The 17220-nt window shown below is 26.7% G+C and overlaps 2 protein-coding genes across 4 annotated transcripts; both read left to right on the top strand.

The window, feature by feature from the left end:
* Nucleotides 1-530: 530 nt before the first annotated feature.
* LOC128965555 (poly(A)-specific ribonuclease PNLDC1-like) lies at nt 531-6582 on the top strand. Its single transcript, XM_054312260.1, has 13 exons — nt 531-670; nt 737-899; nt 971-1094; nt 1160-1646; nt 1713-1798; nt 1863-1998; nt 2076-2132; nt 2206-2248; nt 2299-2401; nt 2474-2560; nt 2669-2760; nt 6286-6384; nt 6510-6582. Exons 1-13 carry the CDS (start codon nt 592-594, stop codon nt 6580-6582), a joined length of 1629 nt encoding a protein of 542 aa, XP_054168235.1. The 5' UTR covers nt 531-591.
* A 3932-nt stretch (nt 6583-10514) lies between these two features.
* LOC128965466 (calcium-transporting ATPase sarcoplasmic/endoplasmic reticulum type-like) lies at nt 10515-17131 on the top strand. Of its 3 annotated transcripts, XM_054312172.1 has the most exons (15): nt 10516-11065; nt 11162-11179; nt 11264-11346; nt 11417-11521; nt 11595-11900; nt 11967-12431; nt 12518-12967; nt 13029-13247; nt 13309-13865; nt 13928-14130; nt 14199-14418; nt 14498-14615; nt 14692-14809; nt 16505-16613; nt 16798-17131. In XM_054312172.1, exons 1-14 carry the CDS (start codon nt 10948-10950, stop codon nt 16519-16521), a joined length of 2997 nt encoding a protein of 998 aa, XP_054168147.1. In that variant the 5' UTR covers nt 10516-10947; the 3' UTR covers nt 16522-16613; nt 16798-17131. The 3 variants fall into 3 exon arrangements, with proteins under 3 accessions (XP_054168145.1, XP_054168147.1, XP_054168146.1); XM_054312171.1 differs by lacking the exon at nt 16505-16613; XM_054312170.1 differs by lacking the exons at nt 16505-16613; nt 16798-17131 and having other exon boundaries at nt 10515-11065; nt 14692-15040.
* Nucleotides 17132-17220: the final 89 nt, after the last annotated feature.

The following is a 17220-nucleotide window of genomic DNA, read 5'->3' as shown; positions in this document are numbered from 1 at the left end:
ACATATTGTATATCATATTCAGGTAATCAATATTTTTTAAAATTTATTTTCATTAAATTTATCTCATTATGTTTTTTGATTTATTAGACTAATAAATAACGTTAAATAAAATTAATGTAAATAATATCCCCTATTTATTGATAGTATACTGTAGTATATATTAGTTGAAAATATTAATTATTTTTTATTACATAATTTATTTTCAACTAACATATGATATTTAGCGGCAAACTGTTGACTGATTAAAATTTTTAAAATCTATTTTTTAAAATTCTAATGTTGTAGAAGCTATTAAGCTAATCAGTTTTGTCGACTCCATCATAAAGACTAAATAACTATGAAATGAATTGTTTTATTTAACAATGGAGTCGATATTTATGTTAACATTAATGCTGGTAATATGTATGACATTTAAGAAAATGCATTGATATTATTATTATTACAAAATATGTTTTGATTTTTTTAAACAACAAAAACAAAACTATTTTCAATACATTAATTGATTATTAGTTTATGAATTTATTTGTTTAACTATCGATAACTATTACTATTACTGATTTATAGTGATATAACTAACTAATTATCACAACAATGACAGAGATAACGAGTGCCAACTTTGAACAAATGTTTCCCATTATATATGAAGACATAAGACAGTCGTCTTTTATCGGTTGGTCTAAAAAGTTGATGCAATACTATATTAACCGATAAATACATACCTTTTTGATTGTGATAGCCATCGATACAGAGATGACAGGACTGGTATGCGACAAGTCATGTACTCCCAGTTTGTTTGATACATTGGAGGCCAGGTATTCAAAGCAACGGCGATCGGCCAACAAATTTATTGTCTGTCAATTGGGTCTCTCATTGTTTATGAGGGACTATAAGAGCAACTCGTGAGCTAACCGTTAATATATTACTTGTTTAACATTTTTTTGTTAATCATAATTATTGTCTCAATTATCAGATATGAAGCCAAAACTTACACATTTTATTTGTGTCCGCGATCTCTGAATTGCCGAAGAGCTGACTTTTCCTTTGATATGTCAGCCATTGAATTCTTAGCCTATAATCACTTCGAGTTTGACAAAGTATTGTCTTAGCTTTGCTTTAGTTTAAAAAAAATAATTTTTTAAATATCATATCTAATAAATAGTTTGCCAAACTTGGGATCAACTATTTGAATGAAATCGAAGAACAAAACCTTATCAACAGATTTGATGATTTTCTTGACATTGATTTTATTGATTGTCCGATAAGATATGAGACTTGCAGTCATCAGGTTTCTGAATGGCTAAACAAGAGATCGTCTGACAAAGACTGTGGCAATCAATTGATTTTGAAATGTTGGCCAACAGTTAATCCATTAGTTAATTATGTATTTATCAAACAATTACGAAATAATTTTCCCACTGTTTGGGTTCAAGAAATGAATGGCAAGTTTATTGTGCGACCAATTGATGTGAAAGAAAGAGCTAATCTCTTAAAAGAAGACGGATCTGAAAGGGAACAAGTGATCGATAAAATGATTGGTTTTTCTAAAGTCTTCAAATGTTTAATTGACATCAAACGACCAATTGTTGGACACAATATGCTAATGGATTTACTCCTTATGTATCATAATTTTTATAAACCACTTCCAAGTTTGTTATACGAATTGTTTAAATATTATATTAAATTCATTAATCTTAAGCTTATTATAAAATTAGAGAAAATGAAACAATTCATGTCATCACTTCATTCGATATTTCCATACATTTTTGACACCAAATGTATGATATTTAATGAGAAACAGGTTTTTAATAATAATTAATTTTATTTTGAAATAATAATATTTATTAAAAACAATAAAATTTCAGAATTTGAATGAATTTGCATACATTTTCCGGAGCCCTTCGTTAGGTGAAGTCTATGCAAAACTTAAAGATGACGATATGGTCAATGCATTTCCTGGTACACCAATGGTCTATCAAAAAACAAATGAAAATAATAAAGGTTTTTATATAATGAGTTTTTTTGTTGTAAATTTTAACTAATTATTTTTAATTACCGGTAATTGTATTATATTTTAGCCATTGATACTTATTCCCCACATAACGCTGGTTTTGATGCATTTGCTACTGCTTTTGGTAATATCTTATATTTTTATAGTACCGGTAATTATTATTTTAATGTTTTTCTTATTTTTCATTTATTTTGCAGTTTTTCTAAAAGTTAGCCACATTTTATTAGTGAAAAACTCTGGGTAATAATAATAAATATTTATAATAATTTACTAAACTTCTATATTAACAGCGATGGTAACGAAATTCAAGATCACGTCTTCTTTGATATGTTAAAAGTGATTGAAAATCATGTCAACAAAATCAATCTAATTCGCGCTAATTTCCATTACTTAGTATATATTTGTAACATTAACTCATACGTCCCTATATTTGTTAATTAATTATTATTTTTATCAATTAAATAGTCTATTACGGGACCAAATCCTTTAGCTAAATCCAAATGGCTTTTCGCACGAAAGCGTAACAAATATTCAAAGTTTAATTTAACAACAGTTTGTATTTTATTTATTATTATTTATTTATTTGTTGTGCATATCTGTGTTTGTAATATTGATTTGTAATAATGTGAATATCGTTTTAATTTGTTGATTCACTAACAGCTGACATCAAAGTTGGCAGAACACGGAACCGCTGACATCAAAGTGATTGACACAAACAGTTCGGTATTGATTGCAACCAATAGTCATAAAATGTGAGTTAAATATGTTTTTATTATATTATTAAAATTTAAAGTTTATATTTATAATATTGAAATATTTTATTAAAAGCAATTTTACGTAAATGTACTGTATATATAGGTGTATATATACTGTATATACTTTATTATAAAAATAATGCATCAAATGTAATAAGCAAAAAATAGATGAATTAGTTGAATATATTATTACTTTTAATAATATACTGTATATAACTGTTGTACAGCATATTTGTCATACCAGTGCTCACGAGTTAAAATACAAAGGCCTTGAGTTAGGCTCTTATTTTTGGCACTTTTGGCCGCACTTCTCGCTTAAGTAATACAATCGATGCATAGTTTTCGATAATCTGGAAAACATTCAAAACTTGACTCTAAAATCAGATTTATTTTAATTATATATATTTATATATCTACTGAATGTAATATATAATAGACTGTGAATCTTATAATAAGTATATTTTTTGCCTTTACTTTAATGTAAGCCTCGATTGGATGCGACTTTCAATTTGTTTTTTATGTGCCTTTGAATGAATGTATGTCACTATTATATGGGATTAAAAATAGACTTTTAAATTCTTTGAAACAATTAATGTATAGTAATATCATAATGTTTAACACAATGTCTATTATTTTAGTTTTATTTTGTATTATCTTCGTTATCGGATTATTGCTATATTTAGTCACAACAAATATTGACCACAATTTATCATTTTTAAGAATAGATATTAACAATTATAATGCATTAATGATATATCATATAACAAAATCTATAGTAATTTTTTAAAAATTAATTTTATAAATTAAATTATTTTTGATATACTGTATAAGAGATATATAAATAAATTATATCATCTGAACTATAGTTAAGTTACTTTGGCTTCAATACAACATTTGACTCGCATTTGCTTTGGTTTTTAGATTTGCATCACTTATTCTTTAATATTTTGTCCTTAAAATTAATTGACTTTCAAAAAAGCATTGCTCTTACGTTTATATTAATTATGTTTTTTAAATAATTTTATTATTAGATGCAGTGATTTTTACAGAACAATCATTTTATTTTTAGAAATTTTTATAATAAATAAAATGTTTTATTGTAAAAATATAAATTACTTTATTAAGTGGTAGTTTTGATTAATAATAATAGTATAGATTTATTGACTGACAATTTAGGTAATAATCATATACTGAGAACAACAAGTAAAAACACCCATTTGTAATATATAATAAATAAATGTATGTTTGTGTGTGTGTGTGTGTGTGTGTGTGTGTGAGAGAGAGAGAGAGAGAGAGAGAGCAATATATCTTTGAATAACCGATTTAAAGTAAAGCTATTAAGAGATTATTATTGTTTTTAACATTATCTAAAAATTTTATTTATAACACGATTATTATGTAATGATTTTCACATTTATATCTATTCTTGTATTTATTGGTCTACAATATAATTGTCGTTCAATAACTACTATAGAGTGTTGTAAATGTTATCTTAGATAACAAACATTATTGTCATCGCTGGAAATGGGCCTCAAATGACAATTGATTTGAACCATACTTGAAGGCCAATTCACAGCAATATGTGATAATATAATACATTTTAATATTTTCAAACCTACTTCTTGAGCTGTAAAGCACTGTTAGTTGTCTTACAGTTCATGTGATCAGTTGTCGTCATAATTGAGCTCTAAGTGTAGTATTGACGGCAATCAAGTCATCATTTTGTGAGTTTTACTCCAATATTTCAATTTTATCTTATCGTTAATTATAACACAATTAGTAAAATCTTATTTTTAGTTATCAATAATAGAGTACTTTAAATATTTAATACTTTACTAATTAGGTAAAAATATGTTATTGTTTTATGGAAAACAATATACAGTAGATATCTAATACTGTATTTTCATTTCCTAATACTAGTCACTGTTGTACTCTAAAAGTTATATTTATAAGTTATATTCCACTTATTATAACATTTAAAAAGTTTCTAAAAATAAACCAATAGTTAGACTAAAATATTATTTTTACTTTTCAAGAGAGACACATACATTAGCATCAATTTCATGGCCAGTTATATCTAATAATTTTTTATGTTGTTTACTTTTTTCAATAAATATGACAATTTTTAGCATACAATTAAATAGTCGACAAAATTTTTAGACGATATATTGCTGTCAATGCCATTTCAATCTCAGGCTTTGTTTGAATTTTCCAAAACTTTATAAATGTTATGTTTAAAAGTAATTTTATAGATATTTTTTATAAACACTGTTCGAGAAAAACCGTGTAAAATGAAAATAAACAAATCTATTAAATCAGATGTTATATGAATTGCAATTATAATTTATACATTTACTTTTAGATTGAAATGTTATTATTATTTTGACAGATTATATGATCATCAGTTAAATGGGTTAGTCTGAGTTTACACGTTTGTTGACAAAACATTAATTAAAAATTTTAAGACACATGTTATGCAAAATATGATGAATAAAATAAAATATTTTAATATTCTGTATACAGTTATATACTGTTTATAGGATTTGTTTTTAAACTCATTAACAATTTCATTGGTTTGTTGTATAGTACAGTATATGTAAATTTTTATATTTTGTTTGACTTCAGTACCTAATTCGTTGTTTTTGGTTTTTTAAGTTCATTGGTAGTCATATTAAGAGATTATAAGTATGTTTTGCATACTTTTAGTTATCTGATTTCATAACATAACCCATAATTAAAATATTTACAGAATTTAGAAGTCATTAATGGTTGAGAAAATATGTGCTAAAATAGGATTTATTTATATTTTCTGTACTCTATTTAGTATATAAATAAAAAAATTTATATTTTTTAGTCATAATAAACGCTATACAAAACATCAGTTTATTAGCAATAACATCTACTTTTAAATAAAGTTAAATTCAAAGAAAATATATACAGTATTTGGCATAAAAAATTAATTATTTTATACGTAGTTTTAAAAATGTTAAATGTTTTTACTTAAACGAATTTACTATTAAATAGTTAATACATTTGATTTTTTTTATTTGTATAATATAATACAAATCTATATAAAAATAAATAGCATTTCTAATGAATCAGTTATTAATTGACATACAGATGGTATTATCATTTAGAGTTATTTATTTGTTTTACTTAATCTATAAAAATGCAATTGACATCAAATATTATATGATTTATAGTCAACAATTTGATTGAAAAATGTGCTTCAACTGTTTAGAAATTATTGTATCAACTCATTGACTATGATATATAAAAATAAGACAATTTTTACACAAAATCTGCTATGTTTTTAAAGCAATGAATATAATTTATTTATTATATCTCATCAGCAAAAAAAACATTTCTTTGTTTTTTGCTGTAAAAATGTTTTCTAAGAGATAACGGGAAAATTATTTTTAAACATATATTTATTTTACACATCATTTATAACATTATTAATAATATTATATATTTTTTAAAAACAAGTCATAATATTTATGTCTATTTTTGTTTTGTTAGGGCGAAGACAATTGTAGAAATCTTCCGGACCGACGCTAACATAAAAGTGTCCGATTATAATGTCTACAAACATAACAGGACTATGAGATTATTTTTATGGTAAGTCATGAATATATATACCGATATTTTATCATATTTTTTGACATTTTTTTAAATTTGTAAAAATAAAAATTATTTTATTAAATAAATTAATTAATTAATAAACAAATTGATTGATTTTGTAGGTCTGTTCTTACTATTTCATCTGGTTTTACAGCAATGCTGTCCATACGTTTGATTAAATACCTTAAACAATGATAGCAATTGAAATATGTATTTAATGTGAATTTGTTACAAAAATTGTCAATAAAATTATTTTTTATAGCTATAAAAGTATTTTTTATACAACTATTTTGTGAGATTTATAGTACTTTTTAAATGTTATAAACTTAATAATCTTTTACTCAACTCTTTACATTAGTGTTCAATATATACTGTATATATAATAAATTTATTTTATTGTATATATTATAGCATAATGAACATCTTATATCTATTCAACTGTAAAATTTGAAACTCAGTTATCTAAACACTTGTCTAAATTAATTAATTAATTAAATAAAATTATGTGCAAATTTTTCTTTAAAACTCATTGTTACTAAATATAAAACAAAAATATTTGATTTTGTATTCATTCATATTTCACTAAATTTTTGTGTATTTTATATATATATATTCAATTTGATTTATTGATAATTTTTTTGAAAATAATAAATTTTACGGAAAATATTAATACACTATCAATATATTTATGGAGTGATTTTCTAAACATACGATTCCGTGAATAATTATTTTATTTTATTGGCCGATAAGTACATGAAATATAATGACTATAACTTACAAATTGTAAGTTACAATGACTTAATGCTCAAAAACAACTTAAATAGCAATATATGTTAAGATATATGTAATTCAATGAATTGTTATTGAGTTTAAAATAAAACATATATATATAAGTTTATGTTTTGTTTTAAAACATGTGTCACTTAAATATATTGTAAACATAAAGACTAACCCATTTTAAAATAGTGATAATAATCATATAATCTTTACCATTGTATTGTACACAGTATTCTGTTATTCTGAAAATGGTATTAAATATTTTTTTTCTATATGATATACACTATATCGCACGTGTCGTCTATCGATAACTACAATATGATACCAATAATTTTCTGATATGAATATATAGTATAACAAAAGATCAAATTTTTATCATAAGTATATGTATATTTAATATAATTTATATATATAATTATATTTAATATACTGTATATATACAGTATATTAAATTAAGTAAAACGTATTAATGTAAATATTACAAAAAAAATTAATCAATTATTTATTTTAAATTAAAATACAAAAATTGTCTAAAAAATATTTAATATAAAAAATAATTTTTTAAATATGATTAACAACATAAAATTGTATTTAGAAATTTTGTACATTATAATTGGCCCTGAAATTGATCACATATTTATTAAAAATAAATTTATAAATATTAAATAGCATAATTAACTTATCTTCACTGTAAATACAGTATTAATTATTAATTTAATATAAATTTATTTTCAATTTGTATTTATTATTTATCAATTTATTATTATTATTATTTATATATTAAATATATCTTATATTTTTTCGTGTGCAATATATTTTTAAAACTAACATTAATTTTAAAGAATTAAAATTAAATATTTTTCCATAATAAATAAAAATAATAAAACAATAATTGCAAACTTTCCATAATTAGGAAGCTATTATAGTTGAAGTGTATTGACAAAAATAAAATGATAAGATTTTTTGGTAATTTTATAGTAATTAATGATAACATAATAAAACAAATTAAAAGTGAGAAGAATATGATGTCTTGATTGTCGTCAATACTGTACTTTGAACTCAATTATGACGACAACGGATCACATGAACTGTAAGGACTGACAATGTTTTGTCATTTATATTGATAACACTTATGAAACTAAAAGTTAAGTTTACTATAATTAAAGTCAAGTATAATATAAAGTTTAGGAAAATAGTAGTAGTATTGGAAACAATTCTAAGAATAAAACTATTATTATATCATATATTGGATTATAAAATAATAATAATTATATTATTATTGTATTTAAAGGATTGTATTAATAATAATAATCTTTTCAAAAAGTAGTTTCTTATTTAAATCGGTTATTCAAAGATATATTGATCTCACTTTTTTACATCACTTTATTTACAATACCCTTACAAATGGATATCTTATTTGTTTTTCACAATATATCAGTTTTACCTAAAAAACTGTTTTTATTTAAATACTTTGTTAATTTTTTTTGCTATTTTTAGACTAATTAAATGTCTCAAGTTTTCAAGTTTCTAATTTTAATTAAATAAATAAACACAAAATTATCGTATGATAACATATTTATTATAATTATAAATATATATATACAGTATATACAGTATAATGCATTGTCTAAATTTAATAACATGTAAATAAATTAAAAATATTCACGAATTCCTGAAAGGAATACGTATATGCATTCTATAAGTCGGTCTGTCTGTCGGTCTGTCGGTCTGTCTGTCCCAAGAGGACATAGGTTCGAATCCACTATGCGCTACAAATTTGTTTTTGAATTTTTTTTTTCTTATTTAAGTTTATTTTTTAGGAAATTTAAGAAAATGGTGTCCAAAAATTAAAAAAAAATTTTGAATTTTTTTTTGAATTTTTTTAAAAAATTGTTTTGAATATTTTTTGATTTTTTTTGATTTTTTTTCGTTTTTAAGTTTATTTTTTAGGAAAATAGTTGTTTATTTTGTCATACTAAATCGTTTGATACACTACATAACTATAGTTGATTTTATTTTATCATACTGAATTTAATTTTTAATTATGATTAGGAATTCGTGTGGAAATGCTTTCTAGCATTCTCAACTGGTTTTTAATTAAAATTATATGGAATTTAAGTTAGGTTTTAATATAAAAATGAATATAATTTATAATGATATACTCAGGTTATAAATCTAATCAATTTGAACTAAAGCTAATTTATCACTTTATAATCTAATTGCAATTAATTTATTTTGTTTAATAATCAAATACTTTTCTAAAAATAGCAAAATATTCAGTGAAATACAGTGCATCTAATAATGAGTTTATAATAATAATAACAATAAAAACATAATTCATATAAACGTAAAAGCAATGCATTTTAAGTCAATTATTATAAATTTAGTGACAAAATATCAGAGAATAAGTGATGCAAATCATAAAACCTAAGTAAATGTAAGTCAATGTTGTATTGAAGCCAAAGTGATAAAAAACTTTTGGATAAATCAAATGATTTGTGATTTATTTATGTTTGTTATATACGACATAAAAATTATTTAAAATTTAATATAATTAATTTTCAAGAAATAACTATTAAATTTATTTATACACTATATTGACATATTTCAATTTACTATCATCATAATTTATTTATGATTTATAAATATACAATTGTATTGTAGTCTAAAATAAATAAAGCTATAAAATCTTTTAAATGCTAACTAAAGAGATAAAGTGCACTATAATTGAAATTATAGACATAATGCCAAAGATATTGCTAAACATTAAGGAAACTTTGTATTAATTGTTAAAATGAAAAATTTTGATCTATTTTTAATCCCCATATAATAGTGACATATATTTACTCAAAAGCATATAAAAAAATCAAATTAAAAGTCTGATCCAATTGAGACTTGCATTCAAAACTAAAAAATTAAAGGCAATGAAAAAAAACTATTATAAGATTGAGAGAGAGTTTTAGATCTTCAATGACTATCATTAGAGTATATATTTTATATAATTATATAAATAAATGTTAATTAAAGCAAATCTAATGTTTTAGCGAATAGTTTTGAATACTTTCCAGAGTATCAAAAAAACTATGCATTGATTGTATAGCTTAAGCAAGAAGTGCGGCCAAAAAAGTGACAAAAATAAAGGTCAACTCAAGGCCTGGTATATATGCCTCGTGAATACTGGTTAGGGTACCAGTGCTTCGGATAGTTATATTAAGTTAAATATCAAACTCTTAGACAATTCTTTCCGCTTCTTCCTCATCTTCTTCTTCTTTTTTTTTGTAAACTTCTTATAGTTTTTAGACATGAATTGGTGGCGCTGTTGGTGATGATGACACCCCAAACACCAGTTTAGGTGACAACCCATATATACACGAGCTATCAGTTGACGAAAAAAGTACTGTTCAATAGTATAACGTATATAAATAGAGAGTCAATGGGAAAGCCATACGCTATTGACTGACGCCATGCGCTCAATGGACTGACTGACTGTGCGTTTGTATTGAAGTGTTTGTGTTATAATATATGCAGTGATTTGGAGACCAATAACGAGTCGTTACGTGTATTACATGAGTGCTTAAAGTCTATGTCTATGATGTGATGCCATACCTAATGTGTGACACAGACTAACACTTTTCAAAGACACAAAAACGACATTTGGTTTCAATTATAACAAACTGTTCATTGATTTTAAGTCATTCAGTGATTTATTTAATTTAATTGTCATCAGTAGTCGGTTGATACCATATTTTTAAGTGCCGATCGGCTGCAGAACCACTGGCAGACATGGAGTCGGCGCACGCAAAGACTTGGCAGGAAGTGGTCGACTACTTTCAGGCCGATACAGACAAAGGCCTTTCACCGGAACAGGTCAAGAAAAACCAGGAAAAGTACGGTCCAAACGGTAAGTCTGAAACAGTGACCAAACATTTTGTTTATCAATCGATTTATAATTTTTTTTGCATTTATTTCCTGCTTTTCATTCGGCTTTTGGCTTTAGAATTGCCCGCTGAAGAAGGTGTGTACCAATTGGATGATCAATTGCTGTGATAATGATTTGACATAATGTTACGATTGATAATTTTGTGACCACTTTTTACAGGCAAAACGATTTGGCAGTTAGTGTTGGAACAGTTTGACGACCTCTTAGTTAAAATTTTATTATTAGCCGCTATTATATCATTTGTAAGTGTTTTTTTGTGATGATTTACGATATATTATTTGATTAAATATTGTGAATCAATGATTGTGACAGATATTAGCCTTTTTTGAAGAAAATGAAGACTCGGTAACGGCTTTTGTCGAGCCGTTCGTTATTTTATTGATTCTCATCGCTAACGCTGTGGTCGGTGTTTGGCAGGTATGTCGTCGTCATTATACTTGTGCTTACAATTAAAAATTACTTACAAATGGTTAACACATTTTGATTATAGGAACGAAACGCCGAGAGTGCTATTGAAGCGCTTAAAGAGTATGAACCAGAAATGGGAAAAGTTATCCGAATGGACAAAGCAGGGGTTCAGAAGATCAGAGCCAAAGAGATAGTTCCCGGAGATATCGTTGAGATTTCTGTCGGCGACAAAGTTCCCGCAGATATTCGTCTCATTAAAGTTTTGTCGACAACTATTCGAGTCGATCAGTCAATTCTCACCGGAGAATCTGTTTCTGTCATTAAGCACAATGAAGTTATTCCCGATCCTCGAGCTGTCAATCAGGACAAGAAAAATATACTGTTTTCGGTTAGTTATAGCTTTTTAATTCACGTTTTTATATAACAATTGGCGATAATTATTAAACTGAATTAGGGTACAAACATTGCCGCCGGTAAAGCAATGGGTGTTGTAATTGGTACCGGTTTGGAGACAGCCATCGGTAAAATTAGGACAGAAATGTCTGAAACTGAAGAAGTGAAAACACCTCTTCAACAGAAATTAGATGAATTCGGTGAACAACTTTCTAAAGTTATTTCAGTGATTTGTGTGGCTGTTTGGGCCATCAATATCGGTCATTTCAATGACCCCGCTCACGGCGGCTCTTGGCTTAAGGGCGCTATCTATTACTTTAAGATTGCCGTAGCATTGGCCGTGGCTGCCATTCCCGAAGGTTTGCCGGCTGTTATCACTACATGTTTAGCGTTAGGTACTCGACGTATGGCTAAAAAGAATGCTATCGTTCGTTCGCTACCATCTGTTGAAACTCTTGGTTGCACTTCAGTCATATGTTCCGATAAAACTGGAACTCTGACCACAAACCAGATGTCCGTTAGTCGAGTAAGTATTATATTTCTTTCAATAGATTGTTATTTAGATAATCATATGATTCATGTTTACAACTGATACTAATGGTTTGATTTCAGTTCTTTGTTGTGAACAATGTCGATGGAAATGACGTTGAATTCCACGAGTTTGAAGTGACCGGATCTACATATGAGCCAATCGGTGAAGTATTTTTGAAAGGAAATAAAGTTAAATGTTCAGAGTATGAGACACTGTTCGAGTTATCGACCATCTGTTCCATGTGTAACGATTCGAGTATCGACTTTAACGAGTATAAGCAACTGTTCGAGAAAGTAGGCGAAGCCACTGAAACAGCTTTAGTTGTTTTGGCAGAGAAGATGAATCCGTGGAACTTTGAGAAACGTGGACTCAACAGACGTGATGCCGCCATTGTTGTCAACCAGAACATCAAGAATATGTGGCGAAAGGAGTTTACTTTGGAGTTCTCTCGGGACAGGAAATCAATGAGTTCTTATTGTGTGCCAAAACAGGCCGTTAAACTAGGATCCGGACCCAAACTGTTTGTCAAAGTAAAACAATTACATAGTTTTTAGTCGACATTTTAGATATTAACCATTTGTTGATATAAAGGGTGCACCAGAAGGTGTTTTGGATCGTTGTACACATGTGAGGATCGGAGATAAAAAGGTTCCCATCACTTCAAACCTTAAGAACCGAATTTTGGATATTACTCGACATTACGGAACTGGTCGGGACACTCTCCGATGCTTGGCTTTGGCCACTGTTGACAATCCTCTTAGACCCGATGAAATGGATTTAATAGATTCCACTAAATTTGCCAATTATGAGGTATGACTTTTCCCAACTTTCTATAGATATTTATTTAAATTATTTGTAAATTTGATTTAAGGTTAATATGACATTTGTCGGAGTTGTCGGTATGTTGGATCCGCCTCGTCGTGAAGTCTTCGACTCAATCAAACAATGTCGTGCCGCTGGTATCCGAGTTATTGTGATCACTGGTGATAACAAAAATACTGCTGAAGCAATTTGCAGACGAATTGGTGTGTTCGGTGAAAATGAGGACACAACTGGAATGTCATATTCGGGCCGAGAGTTCGATGATTTACCGCTTCACGAACAAAGAAATGCTATCAGAAAATCTCGACTGTTCTCACGTGTAGAGCCGGCTCACAAAAGTAAAATTGTGGAGTTCTTGCAGGCGGACGGAGAGATCTCAGCCATGACTGGTGATGGTGTGAATGACGCACCCGCTCTCAAAAAGGCCGAAATTGGTATCGCTATGGGTTCGGGAACTGCTGTCGCAAAGTCTGCCGCTGAGATGGTTTTGGCTGACGACAACTTCTCATCAATTGTATCAGCTGTTGAAGAGGGACGCGCTATCTATAACAATATGAAGCAATTTATTCGTTATCTCATCTCTTCAAACATCGGCGAAGTCGTCAGGTTTGACCTCTTATTAAATTAATTAATTTAAAGTAATATTAAACTATTCTTTAATTTTACAGTATTTTCTTGACGGCAGCACTTGGTCTGCCAGAAGCCTTAATTCCCGTCCAACTTCTTTGGGTTAATCTTGTAACTGATGGTCTGCCGGCTACTGCTCTTGGTTTCAATCCACCAGATCTTGATATTATGGAACGTCCGCCCCGTAGAGCCAACGAACCACTAATTACTGGATGGCTTTTCTTCCGTTATATGGCTGTCGGAAGTATGACTTAAATAAATAATTACCGGTAATTTGCATTTGTTATAAGTAATGAGTTTATATTTGATTAGCTTATGTGGGAGCGGCTACAGTGGGTGCAGCAGCCTGGTGGTTTATGGTAGCACCCGATGGACCTCATCTTACATATTATCATCTGTCACATCATCTTTCATGCATTGGTGACGCAGAGAATTTCAAAGGTGTTGACTGTAATATTTTCCACGACCCGCACCCCATGACTATGGCTCTGTCAGTTCTCGTAACCATTGAAATGTTGAACGCTTTGAACAGGTAATTGAAATAATTTAATCAATTGATTGATTGTATTGGAAATATCATTGAAATATTTATAAATGTAATGTACGATCAGTTTGTCGGAGAACCAGTCATTGTTAGCAATGCCTCCGTGGACTAACATCTGGTTGATGTCAGCGATGGCTCTTTCCATGACTCTTCACTTTATGATTCTTTATGTCGACATTCTTTCGGTGATTTGAATAATTTTATAATAAGTTATTATTAATTATATACCGATTATTAAAATATATTTTTATACAAAATTAGGTGGTATTTTCTGTATGTCCCCTAACGGTAAACGAATGGTGGGCCGTATTAAAGATCTCATTACCGGTCATATTATTAGACGAGACATTAAAATATGTGGCCCGGAATTTCATTGATGGTAACAACCGTTCTTCTCTGGAAATTATATATTTAATAAGCGCTTGGGTTTTATACTTTGCTCTTTTGACCTCCACTTCCACAGAATTGATTGACATTCAATCAATTCTAACTAATGTTATCTCCGATTAATTGCTTTGTTATCTCTAATATGTGTTTTAAATTAATTTCTAAAACAAATTTTCTATATTTCAACCGTTTTTTATAACCATTTGGTAACATATAGTGTTTGTTTAACAAAAGATATATATATATATATATACATTATTTAATTTTTAAATACAAATTTTTATTTAAATTATAAATCTTAGTAATTATTGAAAGTTTATATTTATATTTTATCTTTTGTTTTCGCAAACATTATATTTTACATGAAATTTATATATACTTTTGTTACATTTTTTGGTCTGTGATAAGACTTGGATCTAATTACCGTATATAACGATCTAATAACAGTTTTTATAACCAGTTCCTCATATTTCCAATTACCACTATCTTATATTTTGCTGGTTTTATATAGAATTATAAGATTGAATTATCACATGAATTTAGTTATCAATTATCTGTTTTTTCAAATATAAATTGTTTTAATTTTGACATTCAATATGAATGCAAAAATTACCGTAAGTATTAAATTATGTGTTGATTGACTTAACACCACATTTTTTTTATTGAACCGCATGTTTCTCATAGTAATTAACGATCTCTTGTATTGTTTAATTACTTCCAAAAAAGATAAGTAGTTCTCTCATATCTTATGGTAATTAAATGCTTAAATATTATACAGAAAACTAATGTATAATTTTAGCTAAGTTTTAAAATAATATATTTAAAAAATTAACTATTTGTACATTTTTAGGTTTTTATTTAATTTGTTGTAAACTTAATTATAGATAAATTTTGTTTTTCGATTGCTTTGAGAAACATATTTCAAGTAATATAATACAGTAGTTATTGTTTTAATAATTTAATTATACAATATGTGTGAATAACATTGATTACATAGACATTATTTGTATTTAATTAAATAACATAAAAGTTAATATTTTTATTGACTTATTATTTATGTTGAATTGTAAATTTCATAACATCTAATTTATTCACAGAAAAATTTTGTTAAAAAAATTTTAATTAAAAAAATTAATTTATTTACAATAAACCCATCAAACAATAACATGTATGAAACCATCATTAAAACACAACAATATTATTAGTCGATTCCTGGCATGTGTTTAAAAATAACCAAAACTTAGTTATCAATTACAGATATAGCTGTATATCCGACCCAAACTCCAAAAATACCTTTTAATGGTGTGGTAAGTGATATCTCATCGTAATCCTAAACTAACGAAAGTTTTTATTTGAATTATTGCTTTATTTAGTTTGTTATCCAAAAAACATTCATTTGAGACGAATTTATTAAATGCCTAAAAAAATTTTATACACTGTTTATACAAAATTTTATTTTTGTTAAAATTATTATTTTTCCATTTCACTGCATTTTTTCACTTTAAACTGCTTTTTGCAAATTTTTATTTACACGAAATCACTTCAACCATTAATTTAATTACTCATTAATTTTATTTAATTGATTATTTACTTTAAGGGGAAACTTTTATTACCCTTAAGCACATATATTATCGGCACATAAATGTTTTGTTTTACTAACAAATGATTTTTTTATTTCCATATTTAGCACCGATTAAACGCTAATACTTACTAAAATGCCATCCAAAATATCAATTAACAAATTGCATGTATTTTTTTGTGTGTAAATTTCATCGCAAGTCACTAATCATTTGCATGTAAGACATTGTACTATTGATTTGCACTTTTTTGAGTTTGTAATGACAAAATTTATTATATAATTTGATTTAATATATTTATATTTATATTTTAATATTATATTATATTATATACTAATTATTTTAAAAGCTTTTCTATACATATTTTTCTTTTTTTTTTAATTACCTCCCATTTGCACAACAGTTGCTCCGACGCCAAAAGCAAATTAAAGCCCATATTATAAGTTTATAGAGGGCTTATCGCACACCTGACAGCCCTCACACACACACATAAATACACAACTTCTCAAATTTAGATAATATTTATATTTTAAATAAATATTTTAGGAATAAATTGTCTAATAATCGAGATTCGCCTCAATTATAGTATTAAAAAAACTACCGAAAAATCGACACAACATCTCAAGCCATAAACCATAGCATACCATACAATACAATACCAACTGACTGTTACCTTAAAAATTTCAAATTCTTGTTAAAGTATTATAATGTAGTTTATATATATATTTATATATAATTACAATTGTATTTAATAGTAATAACTTAAATGAGTCTATTTTATTATAGGATGACTAATCAAATTTAATTGAATGACAATATTATTGTT

Source organism: Oppia nitens, unplaced genomic scaffold, assembly GCF_028296485.1.
Source record: "Oppia nitens isolate AA-2021 unplaced genomic scaffold, nextdenovo-longstitch-racon4-pilon3 scaffold17_pilon_pilon_pilon, whole genome shotgun sequence".
NCBI classification, from domain to species: domain Eukaryota; kingdom Metazoa; phylum Arthropoda; class Arachnida; order Sarcoptiformes; family Oppiidae; genus Oppia; species Oppia nitens.
The sequence above is the reverse complement of the archived record's forward strand: the minus strand, read 5'-3'. Positions and strand labels throughout refer to the sequence as shown.